The 21,765-nt window shown below is 44.1% G+C and overlaps 1 protein-coding gene across 1 annotated transcript in view; it reads right to left on the reverse strand.

The window, feature by feature from the left end:
• Window positions 1-21,765, reverse strand: part of LOC115173836 (short transient receptor potential channel 7-like) — a 62,385-nt gene that overhangs the window by 3,522 nt on the left and 37,098 nt on the right. Inside the window, exons 5-8 of the mRNA XM_029732284.1 lie at window positions 19,775-19,991; window positions 14,175-14,408; window positions 9,271-9,535; window positions 29-224 (exon numbers count right to left, since the gene is read on the reverse strand). Of these exons, the coding sequence (XP_029588144.1) occupies window positions 29-224; window positions 9,271-9,535; window positions 14,175-14,408; window positions 19,775-19,991 (912 nt within the window). The remainder of the gene's footprint in view (window positions 1-28; window positions 225-9,270; window positions 9,536-14,174; window positions 14,409-19,774; window positions 19,992-21,765) is intronic.

Below are 21,765 nucleotides of genomic sequence, written 5' to 3' on the forward strand. Positions count from 1 at the left end.
TATATGAATGAGTTTTAATAGGACTGACCTCTATCTCTTGGTAGGAGCTATTGATCATAGCGATGAGCATGTTGAGTAGAACCACCACCATAGTGACGTTATAGACCCCGAACAGCACATAACCAATATTCTCTATGAACTTATGGTCATACTTCAGGACCACGGAGATCACCTCCGAAAGACCGAAGATGGACCAGAACAGGGTCTTAAAGCTCTCCTCCACCCTGGGGAAACACACACGGATGCACACGCAAGCATGAGTCTGTAAACCAGAGTATAGTGTTCTTTTAGTAGAGTTTATGAGCTGGCACTGATGAAATAGCTGATGAGTCATGTCCAATTCCAACACATTATCCCCCCACCAGGAAAGCTCAACTGAAGAGGCAAAGCCAGTTCTCCTGTTCCACTTTGGAACAGGGCTTTTGTCTGTGATTTGGTTGTGCACGGAACGGAAAAGGTTGGAAACGTCCGGTCCAGTCTAGTCTAGTCCAGTCCATTCGGTTCTGCTTTTAGTCTCAGTGCTCATGGCCTGACCCGCTGTGCCCTCGTTTCATTTCACGAGAACAGGTTGGTCGAATGAGGTGCCATTGCTCTAGCCAGCGCTGTCAGACACCCAAGCTCTGAGGGGGTTTGGAGTGAGCTAAACATACACTTTGCCTAAAGAACACCGACATTTGGACGCAATCCTGTCAATAAACATTCAATGAGTGGCAGAGCAAGAGGGAGGGGTGAAGGGGAGGAGAGATGTCGTCTACAGGCCTGTGTGTGCACTTCAATAAACCTTTCCTCTTTCAGCGCTTAGCGCCACACACTTCATCTTTCTAGGAAGAGTGGAAAACACTGCTTAATCTACAACTCGCTCTCTATGTCTGGTTCTCCGTCTCTCTGTCTGGTTCTCTGTCTCTCTGTCTCTATGTCTGGTTCTCTGTCTCTCTGTCTCTCTGTCTCTATGTCTGGTTCTCTGTCTCTCTGTCTCTCTGTCTCTATGTCTGGTTCTCTGTCTCTCTGTCTCTATGTCTGGTTCTCTGTCTCTCTGTCTCTATGTCTGGTTCTCTGTCTCTCTGTCTCTATGTCTGGTTCTCCGTCTCTCTGTCTCTCTGTCTCTATGTCTGGTTCTCTGTCTCTCTGTCTGGTTCTCTGTCTCTCTGTCTCTATGTCTGGTTCTCTGTCTCTATGTCTGGTTCTCTGTCTCTCTGTCTGGTTCTCTGTCTCTCTGTCTCTCTGTCTCTATGTCTGGTTCTCTGTCTCTATGTCTGGTTCTCTGTCTCTCTGTCTGGTTCTCTGTCTCTCTGTCTCTCTGTCTCTATGTCTGGTTCTCTGTCTCTCTGTCTCTATGTCTGGTTCTCTGTCTCTCGGTCTCTATGTCTGGTTCTCCGTCTCTCTGTCTCTCTGTCTCTCTGTCTCTATGTCTGGTTCTCTGTCTCTCTGTCTGGTTCTCAGTCTCTCTGTCTCTCTGTCTCTCTGTCTCTATGTCTGGTTCTCTGTCTCTATGTCTGGTTCTCTGTCTCTCTGTCTGGTTCTCTGTCTCTCTGTCTCTATGTCTGGTTCTCTGTCTCTCTGTCTGGTTCTCCGTCTCTCTGTCTCTCTGTCTCTCTGTCTCTATGTCTGGTTCTCTGTCTCTATGTCTGGTTCTCTGTCTCTCTGTCTCTCTGTCTCTCTGTCTAGTTCTCTGTCTCTATGTCTGGTTCTCTGTCTCTCTGTCTCTCTGTCTCTATGTCTGGTTCTCTGTCTCTCTGTCTGGTTCTCTGTCTCTCTGTCTGGTTCTCTGTCTCTCTGTCTCTATGTCTAGTTCTCTGTCTCTCTGTCTCTCTGTCTCTATGTCTGGTTCTCTGTCTCTATGTCTGGTTCTCTGTCTCTCTGTCTCTATGTCTGGTTCTCTGTCTCTCGGTCTCTATGTCTGGTTCTCCGTCTCTCTGTCTCTCTGTCTCTCTGTCTATCTGTCTCTATGTCTGGTTCTCTGTCTCTCTGTCTGGTTCTCCGTCTCTCTGTCTCTCTGTCTCTCTGTCTCTCTGTCTCTCTGTCTCTATGTCTGGTTCTCTGTCTCTATGTCTGGTTCTCTGTCTCTCTGTCTGGTTCTCTGTCTCTCTGTCTCTCTGTCTAGTTCTCTGTCTCTATGTCTGGTTCTCTGTCTCTGTCTCTCTGTCTCTATGTCTGGTTCTCTGTCTCTCTGTCTCTCTGTCTCTATGTCTGGTTCTCTGTCTCTCTGTCTGGTTCTCTGTCTCTCTGTCTCTATGTCTGGTTCTCCGTCTCTCTGTCTCTATGTCTGGTTCTCTGTCTCTCTGTCTCTATGTCTGGTTCTCTGTCTCTCTGTCTCTCTGTCTCTATGTCTGGTTCTCTGTCTCTCTGTCTGGTTCTCTGTCTCTCTGTCTCTCTGTCTGGTTCTCTGTCTCTCTGTCTCTATGTCTGGTTCTCTGTCTCTATGTCTGGTTCTCTGTCTCTCTGTCTCTATGTCTGGTTCTCTGTCTCTCTGTCTCTCTGTCTGGTTCTCTGTCTCTATGTCTGGTTCTCTGTCTCTCTGTCTCTATGTCTGGTTCTCTGTCTCTCTGTCTCTCTGTCTGGTTCTCTGTCTCTATGTCTGGTTCTCTGTCTCTCTGTCTCTATGTCTGGTTCTCTGTCTCTCTGTCTCTCTGTCTCTATGTCTGGTTCTCTGTCTCTATGTCTGGTTCTCTGTCTCTCTGTCTCTATGTCTGGTTCTCTGTCTCTCTGTCTCTCTGTCTGGTTCTCTGTCTCTATGTCTGGTTCTCTGTCTCTCTGTCTCTATGTCTGGTTCTCTGTCTCTCTGTCTCTCTGTCTCTCTGTCTCTATGTCTGGTTCTCTGTCTCTCTGTCTCTATGTCTGGTTCTCTGTCTCTCTGTCTCTCTGTCTCTATGTCTGGTTCTCTGTCTCTCTGTCTGGTTCTCTGTCTCTCTGTCTCTATGTCTGGTTCTCTGTCTCTCTGTCTCTATGTCTGGTTATCTGTCTCTGTCTCTCTGTCTCTATGTCTGGTTCTCTGTCTCTGTCTCTATGTCTCTATGTCTGGTTCTCTGTCTCTGTCTCTGTATGTCTGGTTCTCTGTCTCTCTGTCTCTCTCTGTCTCTATGTCTGGTTCTCTGTCTCTATGTCTGTCTCTCTGTCTCTATGTCTGGTTCTCTCTCTGTCTCTCTGTCTCTATGTCTGGTTCTCTGTCTCTATGTTTGTCTCTCTCTGTCTCTTTGTCTCTCTCTCTCTCTCTCTCTCTCTTCTCACAGACTCACAAGATCTTATAACTCGGATAACTCCATAGTAACTCATTAAAACAACTACCAATATGTCATCTGTCAGCTCGATGTGCTGCAAGGCCCAGTATGTACTGTATATGCATGTGGTACCATGGCTGAATAAACCTAAATTCTCTCTCTATTGGACAATGTTCTCATGTGGAACGGTATTCAGATCCCCATATGATAGTCCATCCACTGATCCTTGCTGATGTTTATTGATTTCCCTTTTCCTCTGACCTGGGGCTCACGTGACAAACTAACGTCAATATGCAAGACTCTTTACATGTATTTAGAAATGAATTGACATATTATTAGGCAGGGAAAAGGATAGATTTCTTATAGAAGCTTACGACATACACGGACATCCCCACTTGTCTGCAGAGATACAGTTGTCCTTTCTATATGTAAACAATTATATCAGTCGCTGGCTACCACTACCCCTCCTATTCACACAGAGAGCAGACCCGCGGATGTTGATGTCGGGTGCTGAGCCGTCATTAAACGCTTCTGTCTAGTTCCCTAACAGCTGGTCACAGCAGGTGCCTTCAGAGACACAGTAAGCCTTAACCCTCAGGAGAGCACCTCACTGACAGGAGAGAGGGAGGCAGTACAAGACACCCCACACACACTCCCTACGAGGGAGAATGGCGGTGACTCACCTCTAGTCTGTGTGTGTAATCCAAACCCAATTACTGCTCATCTACTTCCCTCGGAGACTCATATGAACACACAGTAGGTCTCTCTTGCTCGCTGGCTCTCTCTAACTTTCTTTTCCATTGTTCCTTTTCTCGATCTTTCTTCAGTGCCACTCTCTCCATCCCTTCCCCTCTGTAAGTATCTTTCTCTTTATCGCACTCTCTCTCGATAATCAGGGAAATCAATGCTGCAGATCAGTAAATGACCGACTTAAACATTTTTTTTTTGGTATATTCTCTCGCTCTAGCTCATCATTCCGATATTAAAATCCTCTCCCTCCCTCTCTATCCCTCCCTTATAGCATTTATATATGAACTTCCCTCCCTCCTTTCCTCTCCTCCCTCACCGTCTCCCTCGCTCCATCTATCACTGCTATCTCTCAGGAGAGTGGTGCAGACAGACAGACATCTTTAAGTATTAAACTCACATCAACTTTCCTCGATCGTGCCTCTGAGCCGTATCCATGGTGACAGACGGGTAGCACCTCTGGTCTTAATCAATGTGATTTGTTTGAGTGTGTGTATGTGTAGTGTGTGTGTCTTCTCTGGTCATATGTATTGGAATAGGGAATTGAACAGTGCAAGACAAGCAATTAGGAGCTTTATGACAACGCGAGTGTCCATCACGCTCTATCAATTCTCTCTCTCTCTTGGCACATCCCGACTTGCATATCCACAGGAAATAAAAGGTTAGAGATTATCCGTTCACCTACTCTGCATCTCACAAAGACACGGCGGTTGGACTCATCAGACCAAAGGACAGATTTCCACTGGTGTAATGTTCATTGCTCGTGTTTTTTGGCCAAGCAAGTCTCTTCTTCTTATTGGTGTCCTTTAGTGGTGGTTTCTTTGCAGGAATTTGACCATGAAGACCTGATTCACACTGTCTCCTCTGAACAGTTGATGTTGAGATGTGCCTGTTACTTGAACTCTGTGAAGCATTTATTTGGGCTGCAATCTGAGGTGCAGTTAACTCTAATCAACTGCTACCTTTGCAGCAGAGGTAACTCTGGGTCTTCCTTTCCTGTGGCGATCCTCATAAGAGCCAGTTTCATCATATGCTTGATGGTTTTTGCAACTGAACTTGAAGAAACTTTAAAAGTTCTTGAAATTACTGACCTTCATGTCTTAAAGTAATGATGGGCTGTATTTTCTCTTTGCTTATTTGAGCTGTTCTTGACCTAATATGGACTTGGTCTTTTACCAAATAGGGCTATCTTCTGTATACCACCCCTACCTTGTCACAACACAACTGATTGGCTCAAATGCATTAAGAAGGAAAGCAATTCCCAAATTAACTTTTAACAAGGCACACCTGTTAAGTGAATGCATTCCAGGTGACTACCTCATGAAGCTGGTTGAGAGAATGCCAAGAGTGTGCAAAGCTGTCATCAAGGCAAAGGATGGCTACTTTGAAGAATCTCAAATATAAACTTTTTTGCTTACTACATGATTCCATATGTGTTATTTCATAGTTTTGATGTCTTCACTATTGTTCTATGATGTAGAAAATAGTAAAAACAAAGAAAAAACCTGGAATGAGTAGGTGTGTGCAAACTTTTAACTGGTACTGTGTATATGTTCCTATTTTCCCCCACGCTAAACTGGCATGGCATACCACCAGGCCTATTTAACTCTCCCTCTCATACCCCTCTCTCTCTATCAGTCTCATCCACATCCTCATCTCTCTCTCTCTCCACTCTTCACGCTTCCTCTCTCACAAAACATAACATCTCACTCTCTTTGGTTTTGCCCTCTCCCTCCTTCGCAGCTTGTTCTCCATGTCTGTGTGTCTTCTTCAGCTTATCCCTCTGATTCTCTCTCTCTCCTGTCTGTGCCAGTGGCCTGTTTCCCTTATTGTGCCCACACAAACAGGCCAGCCAAGAATCCTCCTCTGCTCCTCTCCTTCTCCCCTCCATACTCATTCCTCCTTTCCTCTTGCTTTTATCTCATTTGTTTATCTTCCTACTCTCTGTCTAATTTGCCCTCCTCTCTTTTCTCCTCTACTCTCTCAGACGCTCTCTCTTTTCCTCAAATAGACTCCGTCCTCCCTCTATCTTCTACTTCCTGACTCCCCCTCCACTCCCCCTCCTTTTCCTGTATCTCTCCATTACTCTCCTCTCGTCTGGCAGTCAGGTCTGTACAGCAGTGTACTCATGCATGGCTGACTAGAACATAGAGACAGGCCAACTGCTTCTCCAGAGGTGCCTAGCTAAGAATCCTAATAACCTGCCGTGTGTGTGTGTGTGTGTGTGTGTGTGTGTGTGTGTGTGTGTGTGTGTGTGTGTGTGTGTGTGTGTGTGTGTGTGTGTGTGTAAGAGAGGAATAATATGTGTGTGTGTGTGTGTGTGTGTGTGTGTGTGTGTGTGTGTGTGTGTGTGTGTGTGTGTAAGAGAGGAATAATACGTGTGCTTGTGTGTGTGTGTGTGTGTGTGTGTGAGTGAGTCAGTCAGTGTGTTGGGTTCTGGAAGCCAGAATAGTAGCCATTAGGGCATACAGTCTTCATTAGGCCTACTCCAGCTGTACCTTCACTGCCTGAACCCTCCAGCCATCCTCCAAAGAACCCCCTTCACCCTCTCCACAGCCACAACTCAGAGTGCTTCCTCCTGGGGTATCATTATCACCACCACCTGCCTGCCTCAATCAGCACCGGAGCCATCAAACCTGCCCTCACTACCATCCTCCATCAAAAGCTGCCCTGTCTGTTAAACTCAAGAACACAGAGAGATAGCAGATACAGGCACGCACGTACGTACACACACATTCACATATGCCTAAACCAACTGTTCTGAAGCATCACGCAAATTCGACCAACTTCCAATTACCCTCTGGACTTCCCCCTTTCCTGCCAACTCACCACACCTGAAATCACTCTGCTAATCAACATTCCGCTCCCATTCCTCTGGTATAAAGCAGTTTGTGTTTTCCTTAGTGTTTGGTGACATAAGGCGGCTCAAGTGTTTTCCCTTTCCTGTCCATGGCTGAGTTTAGACAGGCAGCCTAATTCTGATCATTTTTTCCCCCACTTATTGGTCTTTTGATCAATCATATCAGATCTTTTCACACCAATTAGTGAAAAAATATCAGAATTGGGCTGCCTGTCTAAACGCAGCCCATGTTGTACGTACCTGAGTTTAAGTAAGTGCCTTTTCATATGTTGGGAGATTATATAATGATAACTTCCTAGCCTGTATATATACACATACATACAGTACTAGTCAACATTTTGGACACAACTACTCATTCCATTTAATTTTTTATTTTTTAAAACTATTTTCTACATTATAGGATAATAGTGAAGACATCAAAACTATGAAATAACACATTGAATCATGTAGTAACCAAAAAAGTGTTAAACAAATCAAAATATATTTTATACACCCTTTGCCTTGATGACAGCTTTGCACACTCTTGGCATTCTCTAAAGATCCACCATGCTTAACCTTTGGTACAAGGTTCTTACCGTGGAATGCAGTGTTTGGTTTTCACCAGGCATAATGGGACCCATGTCATCCAAAAAGTTATACTTTTGACTCATCTGTCCATAGAACATTCTTCCAAGAGTCTTGATGATCATCCAGGTGCTTCCAGGTGCTTTTTGGCAAACTTGAATCAACTTTTTCGAGGAGACGGGTCCCATTATGTCTGGCGAAAACCAAACACTGTATTCCACCTCATACCAACGGTTAAGCATGGTGGTGGTAGTGTGATGGTTTGGGGAATTCTTTAGTTACTAGTGATGTCCTTTGTTCCTGTGTGTTATATTTTTCACATTCTCCTATTAGTTATGACACTTCGTATGTATGCTAATATATCTTTCTCTTTTGTATCCTCCAGAACCACAACATCCTTTCACACAACCTTAGCTACCGGGCTGAAAATCAATTCAATATCTCAATCCCCCCCCACAGGCCCCACGGGCTCTTGTGTCCTTGTGCTGGGCCTTTGTTAGTTAGTTAATAAATGAATACCCTGAACTGGAAACCTTGTCCACAACCAACATTCCTGTATCCTGACCTGCAATATCACTCCTCAACCTAGCCTAAGATACAGTCCAACCCCCTCCTTTTCTTTACCAGGTAAATGATTCATGTATATTCCACCTGGAAAACGTTACTTCTGTTATTGCCTTTTCTGACTCCATCAGTAATTGGAGTCATAATGACCCCTTGTGGTGCCAGTAAGAACTTGTCAATGGTAGAATTCATTCAGAACAGCTCACTGGTTGATAGGTTACTATGAATTCAAATGGAAGGATGTATCAACTGGAAGCCTCAAAACTGACATCAGAAACACATCCCAACTGTGTTTCAAGGTAAAGTCAACGCAGGCTGCGTTTAGATTGGTCTTCTGACCAATTAGATCAGCTCCAAAAAAAAAGAGCTGATGTTAAAAGATCTGATGTGATTGGTCAAAAGACCAATTAGTGGAAAGAAGTTCAGTGTGCTGTGTGAACGCAGCCCTTGAGGGTACTACTCAGGCCTTAGAGTCCAAGACAGAGCCCTAAAACTGAATATCCACTGTAGAAGTGATGAGTCCAACGTTTGTACCGGTACCGCCTCAGCAGACTGGTGGTTCTATGTGATCAGCCAAGCAGAACCCATCCCAGACTCCACCGTTCTACTTTACTACACACAGATGGAACAGAGGAGTTCTCTAACTCATAAAAAATGACTGACCGACTGACTGACTGACAGACTGACTGACGGACGGACGGACAGGCTGGAACCAAAATCCATTAGCAAAGTGACTGAGATGATTGAGGGGAAAGTTTCAATTTCAGAAAGAGTGATAGAATGATCAAATGATAATGTGTCTCTAGTCTAAAGCGGTAAAAGTCCATTCTGAGAGGAGAGGAGGGAAGAGGACTGTGTCTGAATGAGTGTGCGTCTCCTTTCTCTGAGATAAATATTGACAAATGGTTCCTAAACGTGCCTGCCACAGGATAAAGATTGATGACATCACTTTGCGACGTTGCTAAAATCAACAGGCGGACATTAAATGAAAGTAAATGTGCCTGTCATCACTGATGTGAAAGGACCAACGGGTTCCAGAAAACACCATAGTGGATTTCCACCGATAAACTGGACAGAGATGTAGCCAGACACTCCTTCCACCTGTCCTGTCAGAAGAGAGCTTTGAAAGAAAGGTGACCTTGTGAGATTCCACCAGTATCTTTCCTAAATAACATGATGTCACTTGACCCCTCCCCCCAAAATATGGATTTCACTCATCTCACTAATCTTCCATTTGTGTGTGTTTCAGTGTGTGTGTGTGTGTGTGCCTGCATGCGTACGTGTGTGTGTACAGGATGTGTATTGTATTTTCTCACTCACGTGGTGAAGGCAGGGTTGTACTTGGCTCCTAGGTAATAAGAGTAGAGGTTGAACATGCCGATCATGAAGGCCACAAACACCATGATGAAGATGACCATGAACTTGAAGATGTCCTTCACCGTCCGGCCCAGGGAGATCTGGAGGGGGCCGAAGCTCTCGTTGGCTGGCAGGATGTAGGCGATGCGGGAGAAACTCAGCACCACAGCGATGGCATACAGACCTTCTGAGATGATCTGGGGGTCCGATGGACGCCACTTATTCCTGGCTGAGACAAACCGTAGGGAGAGAATATGAAAAAGAGAAGAGTGTGTGGAAAAGAAAGCAGACAGGTCACCCATGATAAGTCAGTATTTGACGTTCATCTGAGGACGTCGGGAGGTGATGTGAAAACCGTCCACAAGGGGCAACATTGTGCGCTGCTAGGGTGTTGTGGGCAGGGATGGCAGATAATTGTACGCACCTGCCTCTGTTTCCAAAGGTTGCAAGTTCAAATCCAGCGATAGAATGTTGTTTTTGAGATTTTTGTTTTAAGCCTATCCCATACCTTAACCTTTACCTTAACAATTCAGAGTTAATGCCTAACATTAAAGTGGAACAGACAGTATTTTAGCAACATGAAATCTGCTCATATACACCCGGTTTGATGTAGCAAAACTTGAAATGTTTTTTTTTTTTTACATTGGATAAAAGTAGAGACACAGAGCTAGAAAATGGTACGTCACGCACAACAGTTGAGGAACAATGGGAAGGTAATTCTGCTTTGAAAGTTGATAAACTTGTAACCTCACTTTTGAGAAAATGGCCTTTGAATGTTATAGTACATCTACTGGAGAGCTCTTCTTTGTCTACATCCAGTCAGCATCGTTCACACCCTCTTAAGCCTTAGCCCCGCCCATCTCTTTAAGGAGCGTTCTGAGCGCACACTGGACGTTCTGGCCGAGGAGTAGGGTTGATCAAAGCATTCTGTCTTAACAACAGCAGTCAAGCACCCAAGCTAACTGGCTAACGTTGGCTAGCTACTTCCAGACACAAATGAGAGAACAGCTCACTCTGACCATTTTACTCGCTCTAGCAGAGCTGGTTAGGCTGTTTATATGTTATCCAGAGCGTTGGTGACTGTAACTGTGCTGCTGGCAACAATTTAATTATGCTGCTTTGCCAACGTTGACTGACACTGGCCATATTCCACAGGTGTTGAGCGTTGAATAGTTATTCTGTGCTCAACAGTGAAGAGGCGACTCCGGGATGCTGGCCTTCTAGACAGAGTTCCTCTGTCCAGTGTCTGTGTTCTTTTCCCCATCTTAATCTTTTCTATTTATTGGCCAGTCAGATATGGCTTTTTCTTTGCAACTCTGCCTAGAAAGACAGAATCCAAGAGTCGCCTCTTCACTGTTGACGTTGAGACTGGTGTTTTGCCGGTACTATTTAATGAAGCTGCCAGTTGAGGACTTGTGAGGCTTCTGTTTCTCAAACTAGACATTCTAATGTACTTGTCCTCTTGCTGTTGTGCACTGGGGCCTCCAACTCCTCTTTCTATTCTGGTTAGAGCCAGTTTGCGCTGTTCTGTGAAGGGAGTAGTAAACAGCGTTGTACGAGATCTTCAGTTTCTTAGCAATTTCTCACATGGAATAGCCTTCATTTCTCAGAACAATTATAGACTGACAAGTTTCAGAAGAAAGTTCTTTGTTTCTGGCCATTTTGAGCCTCTAATCGAACCCATAAATGCTGATGCTCCAGATACTCAACTAGTCTACAGAAGGCCAGTTTTATTGCTTCTTTAATCAGCATAACCATTTTCAGCTGTGCTAACATAATTACAGAAAGGTTTTCTAATGATCAATTAGCCTTTTAAAATGATGAACTTGGATTAGCTAACACAACGTGCCATTGGAACACAAGAGTGATGGCTGCTGATAATGGGCCTCTGTACGCCTATGTAGATATTCCATTCAAAATCAGCCGTTTCCAGCTACAATAGTCATTTACAACATTAAGTCTACACTATATTTCTGATCAATTTGATGTTATTTTAATGGACAAAAAATTTGCTTTTCTACCAAAAACAAGGAAATGTCTAAGTGACCCCAAACTTTTGAACGGTAGTGTAACCGTTTATAAAAAAAAAAAGTACCCCTTTTTTCGTGATTACGATCTTGTCTCATCATTGCAACTCCCCAACGGGCTCAGGAGAGGCAAAGGTAGAGTAATACGTCCTCCGAAATTTGACCCGCCAAACCGCTCTTCTTAACACCCGCTCGCTTAACCAGGAAGCCATCTTCACCAATGTGTCGGACGAAACACTGTTCAACTGATGATGGAAGTCAGCCTGCATGCGCCCGGCCCACCACAAGGAGTCCCTAGAGCGTGATGAGCCAAGTAAAGCCCCCCGGCTAAAACCTCCCGATGCTGGGCCAATTGTGCGCCGCCCTATGGGACTCCCGGTCACGGCCGGTAATGACATAGCCTGGGATCTAACCCGAGGCTGTAGTGACACCGCAACACTGCGATGCAGTGCCTTAGAGCGCTGCGCCACTCGGCAGAAAATATAACCTACTTTTAAAACCTCTTATGATGTTGGTTTTGTAGCATAAACTAGGAATTTGATATTTTTTACTGATATTATGATTGTCTGTTTGTTTCATATCTGCAAAGTAGGTAAAACGCTGTCAGCTCCACTTGAAGTTTTCGGGAATTAATGCCTAAACTTAACCCTAAACTTAAACACTTGGAGTCAATGCCTAAAGGTAACCTTAAACACTTCGTAATTTGAAGTTTGAGAAACATGGATGAACATCTAATTCTGGTGTGAGACTGTGAGAGCTAGTTGAAAGAAAGATTTTAAACAGAGAAAGAAGAGAAACACAGTTTGTTTCCCAGTGGCTTGCAGTGTATATGAACTGTGACTATCTGAGAGGACAAAGGAAGCAGCGCTGAGCTTCGTCTTCTCATTAGTAGTTGTTTGATGATAGGGGAGAGTAAACTCTTACGTGAATATTGTACAACTTGGAGCGAGTATTGGACAACTTGGAGTGCCAGCGTAGTGCAATACAAAGGCTAGGTGTAACAATTAGGCATCAAAACTGGATGGTATTTAGAGATAGATGGGAGGGGTTGAGTCGAGCTGAAGGGTGGGACGAAAAATAACAAGATAACTAATGTAAAATATACTGTATCCGTAAAAATGTGCATTCGGAAAGTATTCAGACCCCTTACTTTTTCCACATTTTGTGACGTTACAGCCTTATTCTAAAATGTATTAAATAATTTTTTCCCCCTTTATCAATCTACACAGAATACCTCATAATTTCAAAGCAAAAAACAGGATTGTAGACATTTTTTAAAATGTGCAACAATTAAAAGACAAAAATATTACATTTACATAAGTATTCAGACCCTTTACTCAGTACTTTGTTGAAGCACATTTGGCAGCGATTACAGGCTTCTTGGGTATGAAGCTACAAGCTTGGCACACCTGTATTTGGGAAGTTTCTCTCATTCTTCTCTGCAGATCCTCTCAAGCTCTGTCAGGTTGGATGGGGAGCATCGCTGCACAGCTATTTTCAGATATCTCCAGAGTTGTTCGATCAGGTTCAAGTACAGGCTTTAGCTGGTCCACTCAAGGACATTCAAAGACTTGTCCCGAAGCTATTCCTGCGTTGTCTTGGCTGTGTGCTTAGGGTCGTTGTCCCATTGGATGGTGAACCTTCACCCCAGTCTGAGGTCCTGAGCACTCTGGAGGAGGTTTTCATCAAGGATCTCTCTGTACTTTGCTTGGTTCATCTTTCCCTCGATCCTGACTAGTCTCCCAGTTCCTGCCGCTGAAAAACATCTCCACAGCATGATGTTGCCACCACCATGCTTCACCATAGGGATGGTGCAAGGTTTCCTCCAGATGTGATGCTTGGCATTCAGGCCAAAGAGTTCAATCTTGGTGTTTCTCAAAGGGAAGTGGTCGGAATACTGTAGGTTCAGAACTTTTGTGAAACAGCACAGTTGAAAAACTGACTTGACTAGTTAAATAAAGGTTAAATATTAGTATTTTTTTTTAAATATATGGGAAACAGAAATCAAAACTGCATAGTCTTCAGAGATTTATGAGAGAGGTTGAGGGTAGTTGATGGATGGGACTAAAAACTAACTATTGTAAAATATTCTCTCTGCAAAATGTATGTAATATGTATAAGCTGGAAGTAGAAGCCTAAGTGTTGTTGTCCATTAGTTTAGTCCATTTAGGGGAGGGATGGTAGGGCTAGGTTAAAATAACAAAGAAAAATATACTTAAAAAAATATACACACCACTATATAGACCACTGCGCCACTCGGGAGGCCCTATATATATTTTTTAGATGTATATTTACAAAAAAATATATATGGGGGATTGTAAATGATGCAGACAATTACATTGATGGAAGCCACAATCTATTTGCAATATTAAAGCTGATCTACCCCCTATTCTTTGAATACACACCAGGGGAACACCAGAACACCTCTGGAAAGCACAGAAACGAGAGGAGCAGAGGGGAACAGAGCAATACACACACACACACACACACACACACACACACACACACACACACACACACACACACACACACACACACACACACACACACAGAGAGACAATTACCACAGCTTTGGGGTATGTGTCCGAGTGCGTCATCACGTGTGTTGGCTGTTTCAGTACTAATGTTTAAACAGTGGGGAGGCCATCATATGCATGTGCATGCAGACCGTAGCTTACTGTAAACAGCCATGTCATAACAGCCTTACACCACAAGATGACAGCAGTGATTAGGGAGCGCGAGCAGTGTACGGGGAAGGGTAGGGCACTGGTCCACAGTCGTTAATGTAGACCCTTGTAGAAGGGTAGAAAATGAGAATGCCAACTGTATATTTCTACGAACCATAGGTGTAGTAGGCTACCTCTGTAGGTAGCGATGCGTTGCGGATATCTTCGTCGGTGACAAACTGGTCTACGTACAGCTGGGCCTTCGAGGCCTTGAGGAAGGCCATGAACCGAGCGGTGAACGAAGCCACGAAGATAGACAACATGCCGAAGTCTAACACATTCCACAGGTGCATCACATACTCTCTAGGACCGTCAACCCAGATCTCCTTGACCTCCGACCAGATCATACCTGAGAGAGAGAGAGAGAGAGAGAGAGAGAGAGAGAGAGAGAGAGAGAGAGAGAGAGAGAGAGAGAGCACACAATAACACAACACATACTTCCGAGAGATCATATCTGGTGGGTACACAGCTGTTTTAAATCTACACTATCGTTCAAAGGTTTGGGTCACTTAGAAATGTCCTTGTTTTTGAAAGAAAAGCTAATTTTTTTGCCCATTAAAATAACATCAAATTGATCAGAAATACAGTGTAGACATTGTTAACTTTGTAAATGACTGTTGTAGCTGGAAGCTGCATATTTTTTATGGAGTATCTACATAAGCGTACAGAGGCCCACTATCAACGACCATCACCAGTTACTGTATAGTTAACTGTCCAAAATTGTAATCAGTAATGTAACTGTGGGATTACCCAAAAAGTAACAATCTAATTACTTTCAGATATTTTGGATTACTTTCTCCTTAAGAGGCATTAGAAGAAGAGAAAAAGGATTTGGTGTGGAACGCATTTGGTGTGTCATCATAGTGGTCTCTGACTTGTGGACAGACTCACTCCGGTGGAACAAACTTAAACTTGCACCTTTTTTCAATGTTGAATTGAATGTCATTGAGAAAACAGAAAGGTGACAATGTATTTTTTCACAAACATCCATTCTGAATTTAAAAGTAATACACATTTTTCAAAAGTATCTGTAATCTGAATGCAATATATTTGCGGATAATGTAACTGATTAGAGTTAGTTTTTTGTCATCAGTAACTGATTACAGGCAATCAGGTACACCCCATCCCTGCTGGAAACACACACACAAATTATATCGCTACGTTAAGTGGTAAGTCAGAAAGTGTGAGGAGGCGGAGAAACCAGCTGATGTTTTTATTGTGATTGATCTTATGGCTCTAAGTGCATAGAGTTGAAGTCGGAAGTTTACATACTGTACACTTAGGTTGGAGTCATTAAAACTCGTTTTTCAACCACTCCACAAATTTCTTGTTAACAAACTATAGTTCTGGCAAGTCGGTTAGGACATCTACTTTGTGTATGACACAAGTAATTTTTCCAACAATTGTTTACAGACAAATTATTTCACTTATAATTCACTAAATCACAATTCCAGTGGGTCAGAAGTTTACATTCACTAAATTGACTGTGCCTTTAAACAGCTTGGAAAATTCCAGAAAATTATGTCATGGTTTTAGAAGCTTCTGATAGGCTAATTGACATAATTTCAGTCAATTGGAGGTGTACCTGTGGATGTATTTCAAGGCCTACCTTCAAACTCAGTGCCTCTTTGCTTAACATCATGGGAAAATCAAAAGAAATCAGCCAAGACCTCAGAAAAATAATTGTAGACCTCCACACGTCTGGTTCATCCTTGGGAGCAATTTCCAAATGCCTGAAGGTACCGCGTTCATCTGTACAAACAATAGTACGCAAGTATAAACACCATGGGACCACGCAGCTGTCATACCGCTCAGGAAGGAGACGTGTTCTGTCTCCTAGAGATGAACGTACTTTGGTGCGAAAAGTGCAAATCAATTACAGAACAACAGCAAAGGACCTTGTGAAGATGCTGGAGGAAACAGGTACAAAAGTATCTATATCCACAGTAAAACGAGTCCTATATTGACATAACCTGAAAAGCTGCTCAGCAAGGAAGAAGCCACTGCTCCAAAACTGGCATAAAAAAGCCAGACTACGATTTGCAACTGCACATGGGGACAAAGAGTGTACTTTTTGGAGAAATATCCTCTGGTCTGATGAAACAAAAATAGAACTGTTTGGCCATAATGACCAACGTTATGTTTGGAGGATAAAGGGGGAGGCTTGCAAGCTGAAGAACACCATCCCAACCGTGAAGCACGGGGGTGGCAGCATCATGTTGTGGGGGTGCTTTGCTGCAGGAGGGTCTGGTGTACTTCACAAACTAGATGGCATCATGAGGTGGGAAAATTATGTGGATATATTGAAGCAACATCTCAAAACATCTGTCAGGAAGTTAAAGCTTGGTCGCAAATGGGTCTTCCAAATGGACAATGACCGCAAGCATACCTCCAAAGTTGTGAAAAAAAATTGGCTTAAGGACAACAAAGTCAAGGTATTGGAGTGGCCATCACAAAGCCCTGACTTCAATCCTATAGAACATTTGTAGGCAGAACTGAAAAAGTGTGTGCAAGCATGGAGGCCTACAAACCTACACCAGCTCTGTCAGGAGGAATTGGCCAAAAATGCACCCATCTTATTGTGGGAAGCTTGGGGAAGGCTACCTGAAACGATTGACCGAAGTTAAACAATTTAAAGGCAATGCTACCAAATACTAATTGAGTGTATGTGAACTTCTGACCCACTGGGAATGTGATGAAAGAAATAAAAGCTGAAATAAATCATTCTCTTGTTACGCTCGTCGTAAACATTGGACCAAGGTGCAGCTTGGTAGGTGAACATTTTACTTTTATTTAAAATGAACACCGACAAAACAACAAAATACAAAACAAACGTAAAGTTCTGCAGGCTACACAGCAACTATGCATAAACAAGATCCCACAAACTAAGGTGGGAGAAAGGCTGCCTAAGTATGATCCCCAATCAGAGACAACAATAGACAGCTGCCTCTGATTGGGAACCATACCCGGCAAACAAAGAAATAGAAAAACTAGAATGCCCACTCAAATCACACCCTGACCTAACAAAATAGAGAATTAAGAAGGCTCTAATGTCAGGGCGTGACAGTACCCCCCCCCCCCAAAGGTGCGGACTCCGGCCGCAAAACCTGACTCTATAGAGGAGGGTCCGGGTGGGCATCTAGCCTCGGTGGCGGCTCCGGTGCGGGACGTAGACCCCGCTCGCGGATTCGCCATCTTCGGTGGCGACTCTGGACCGTGGATCGCCGCAGAAGGCTCCGGGCCATGGATCGTCGCTGGAGGCTCCGGGCCATGGATCGTCGCTGGAGGCTTTAGACCATTGATCATCACTGGAGGCTTCCTACGGGGAGCTGGAACCGGTCTCATCAGACTGGTGACATGCACTTCAGGGTGAATGCGGGGAGGAGGCACAGGACGTACTGGACTGTGGAGGCGCACCAGAGATATAGCGCATAGAGCCGGTGCAGGATGTACTGGACCGTGGAGGCGCACTGGAGGTCTGGAGCGTAGAGCTGGCACAACGCGTCCTGGACAGATGACCACCTACGCACGGCAAGTGCGGGGGGCTGGCACAGGACGCACTGGGCTGTGGAGGCGCACTGGAGACACGGTGCGTAGAACCGGCACACATTGTACCAGAACGGTGACACACACCTCAGGGCGAGTGCATGGAGGAGACACAGGACGTACCGGACTGGGGAGGCGCACTGGAGGCCAGATGCGTGAAACTGGTGCATATGACACCGGACTGGTGTCACGCTCCTCAGCACGCCCGCTCTGCAGTGCTCTCAACGCCAACACCTCTCTCCGGAATCTTTCGTTGAGTTCCTCACTCGACTCCCTGAATGGCTTTGGTTCACCCCTCGGCTCTGCCGACCACTCCGTGTGCCCCCCCCAAAAAAACATTTCGGGCTGTCTTTTGGGCTTGCGTCCTGGTTGCGAACCCCGGAGTCGTCGTTGATCCTCCTTCGCTGCCTCCACCTGCTTCCATGGCAGGGTCTTGTCCCCTGCCATAACCTCCTCCCATGTCCATGATGTCCTCCACTCCCTTTTCTCCCGGGCCTAGGATCCCTACTCCTCCTGGCCACGCTGCTTGGTCCTTTGGTGGTGGGATCTTCTGTTACGCTCGTCGTAAACATTGGATCAAGGTGCAGCGTGGTAGGCGAACATTTTACTTTTATTTAAAATGAACACCAACAAAATACAAACCGAACGTAAAGTTCTGCAGGTTACACAGCAACTATGCAAAAACAAGATCCCACAAACTAAGGTGGGAAAAAGGCTGCCTAAGTATGATCCCCAATCAGAGACAACGATAGACAGCTGCCTCTGATTGGGAACCATACCCGGCAAACAAAGAAATTGAAAAACTAGAATGCCCACCCAAATCACACCCTGACCTAACCAAATAGAGAAATATAAAGGCTCTCTAAGGTCAGGGCGTGACATCTCTCTACTATTATTCTGACATTTCACATTCTTAAAATAAAGTGGTGATCCTAACTGACCTAAGACAGGGAATTTTTGCTAGGATTAAATGTCAGGAATTGTGAAAAACTGAGTTTAAATGTATTAGTCTAAGGTGTATGTAAACCTGTGTGATTAATCCCCCCCTCCCCCAGCTCTTTTTATTTTTCTATTTCTTCCTTCCTTTTTTGCTTTTTCTCTCCATCCATCATTCTTTCCTTCCTTGTTCCTTTCTTTCTCTCTTAATCCATCCCTTTCATTCTTCCTCAAATTAAATCAAATTTCATTGGTCACATACTGTCACATCCTGACCATAGAAAGCTGTTATTTTCTATGGTAGAGTAGGTCAGGGCGTGACAGGGGGGTTTTCTAGTTTAGTTTTTTTATGTTGTTATGTTCTAGTTTTGTATTTCTGTGTTGGGTTTTGTTTGGGATGATCTCCAATTAGAGGCAGCTGGTCATCGTTGTCTCTAATTGGAGATCATACTTAAGTAGGTGTTTTTTTCCACCTGGGTTTGTGGGAGATTGTTTTTGAGTTGGTGTATGTTGCAACTCTGCGTTACGGTTTGTTGTTGTGTTATTCAGTTTATTTATATGTATTGCATAGTTTCACAGTGAAAATAAAATGTGGAACGACAAACACGCTGCTCTTTGGTCCGGTCCTTACTACGACATCCGTGTGTAACGCCCTGGCCATAGAGAGGGGTTTTTGTTCTTTATTTTGGTTAGGCCAGGGTGTTACATTGGGTGGGCGTTCTATGTTCCTTTTTATATGTTTTTGTATTTCTTTGTTTTGGGCCGTGTGTGGCTCCCAATCAGGCACAGCTGAAGCTCGTTGTTGCTGATTGGGAGTCACACATAAGGAGCATGTTTTTCCTTTTGGTTTTGTGGGTAATTGTGTTTCTGTTCAGTGTGTTTCCTGTCAGTACTGTTTTGGCTGTCGGTTTTTCTGTTTTTTTTGTATAGTGTTCTCTTTGTTTGAATTAAATGTCAAGATGAACACTAACTCCGCTGCACCTTGGTCTTCTTCCGACGACAGCCCTTACACCATGACACATACACATATTTAGCAGATGTTATTGCGGGTGTAGCGAAATTCTTGTGTTCCTAGCTCCAACAGGGCAGTAGTATCTAACAATTCACAACTGTACACACATCTAAAAGTAAAACAATGGAATTCTCATTCTGTCCTCCTTTCTCCCTCTCTCTCTCCATTCATCTGTCTTTCCCTTCCTCCCCTCTCCCCCCTTCTCCCTCTCTCCTACTCACCCAGCACGCATTTCATGATGAGCATCTCGGTCCAAGAGAACTGAGTGGTCTTGACCCGGAACACCTGGCGAGGGTGGTCAGTGATGGTCTCGTTGGGCAGGTTCTTGACCCCCTCGAAGCGGTCCGAGGCGTTGATGACCAGCAGGCCCAGGAAGAGGGTGAAGGACACGGCGTGGGCCACAAACTTCATGAAGGGACTTCTCAGGATCTGACCCAGCTGGACAAAGACAAAAAAACACCTTGCCTGGTTACTTGCACTAACACTTGCCCTTCTCTTTTCTTACTAGCACTTCGCCTTCGGCGATTGAGGAAAGGTTTAACTTGTTATGAATGTGATATGTGGTTGACTTACCTAGCAAACATAAGATGATTGGTCTGGATAAGAGTATCTGCTAAATGACTCAAATGTAAATGTAGTACCATGGTAAACGTGTACATGGTATTGAAAATACATTCCCCCTATGAAGTCAGTTAAAGTAAACAGCATCACTGTCAGGATGAGTAATAAACTAGATGGAACTGGTCTACCCTATGGTCAGGAACCAGAGGCAAAAATAGAGATGAAGCAAGACATACACAAAGCAACCGTTTTACTTCATAACTATCAGCTAGCTATTTGTAAATCATAATAATGTAGCTAACCAGATAGTTTAACAGGCAAAAGTGACCTAAAACTAATATTACGCAAGATAGATGTCAATTCTTGGTGGGTAGCAAACTAACAATTCTTTGTGGCTATCTGGCTAGCTAACAGTACTAGTAGCTAGCCAGTTAGCCCTATTGACTTATTATTGGTTTGCGATCTACAGTATGCACAGTTGAAGTCGGAAGTTTACATACACCTTAGCCAAATACATTTAAACTCAGTTTTTCACAATTCCTGACATCTAATCCTAGTAAAAATTCCCTGTCTTAGGTCAGTTAGGATCATGTCAGAATAATAGTAGAGAGAATGATTTATTTCAGCTTTTATTTCTTTCATCACATTCCCAGTAGGTCAGAAGTTTACATACACTCAATTAGTATTTGGTAGGATTGCCTTTAAATTGTTTAACTTGGGTCAAACATTTCAGGTAGCCTTCCACAAGCTTCCCACAATAAGTTGGGTGAATTTTGGCCCCTTCCTCCTGATAGAGCTGGTGTAACTGAGTCAGGTTTGTAGGCCTGCTTGCTCACACACACTTTTTCAGTTCTGCCCACAAATTTTCTATAGGATTGAGGTCAGGGCTTTGTGATGGCCACTCCAATACCTTGACTTTGTTGTCCTTAAGCCATAATTTTGGAGGTATGCTTGGGGTCATTGTCCATTTGGAAGACCCATTTGGGACCAAGCTTTAACTTCGTGACTCATGTCTTGAGATGTTGATATGATATCCACATAATTTTCCTCCTCATGATGCCATCTAGTTTGTGAAGTACACCAGTCCCTCCTGCAGCAAAGCACCCCCACAACATGACGCTGCCACCCCTGTGCTTCACGGTTGGGATGGTGTTCTTCAGCTTGCAAGCCTCCCTCTTTTTCCTCCAAACATAACGATGGTCATTATGGCCAAACAGTTCTATTTTTGTTTCATCAGACCAGAGGACATTTCTCCAAAAAGTACAATCTTTGTCCCCATGTGCAGTTGCAAACCGTAGTCTGGCTTTTTTATGGCGGTTTTGGAGCAGTGGCTTCTTCCTTGCTGAGCGGCCTTTCAGGTAATGTCGATATAGCACTCGTTTTACTGTGGATATAGATACTTTTGTACCTGTTTCCTCAAGCATCTTCACAAGGTCATTTGCTGATGTTCTGGGATTGATTTGCACTTTTCACACCAAAGTACGTTCATCTCTAGGAGACAGAACGCGTCTCCTTCCTGAGCGGTATGACGGCTGCGTGGTCCCATGGTGTTTATACTTGCGTACTATTGTTTGTACAGATGAACGTTGTACCTTCAGGTGTTTGGAAATTGCTCCCAATGATAAACCAGACTTGTGGAGGTCGACAATTA

Source organism: Salmo trutta, chromosome 3 (assembly GCF_901001165.1).
Source record: "Salmo trutta chromosome 3, fSalTru1.1, whole genome shotgun sequence".
Taxonomy (NCBI): Eukaryota; Metazoa; Chordata; class Actinopteri; order Salmoniformes; family Salmonidae; genus Salmo; species Salmo trutta.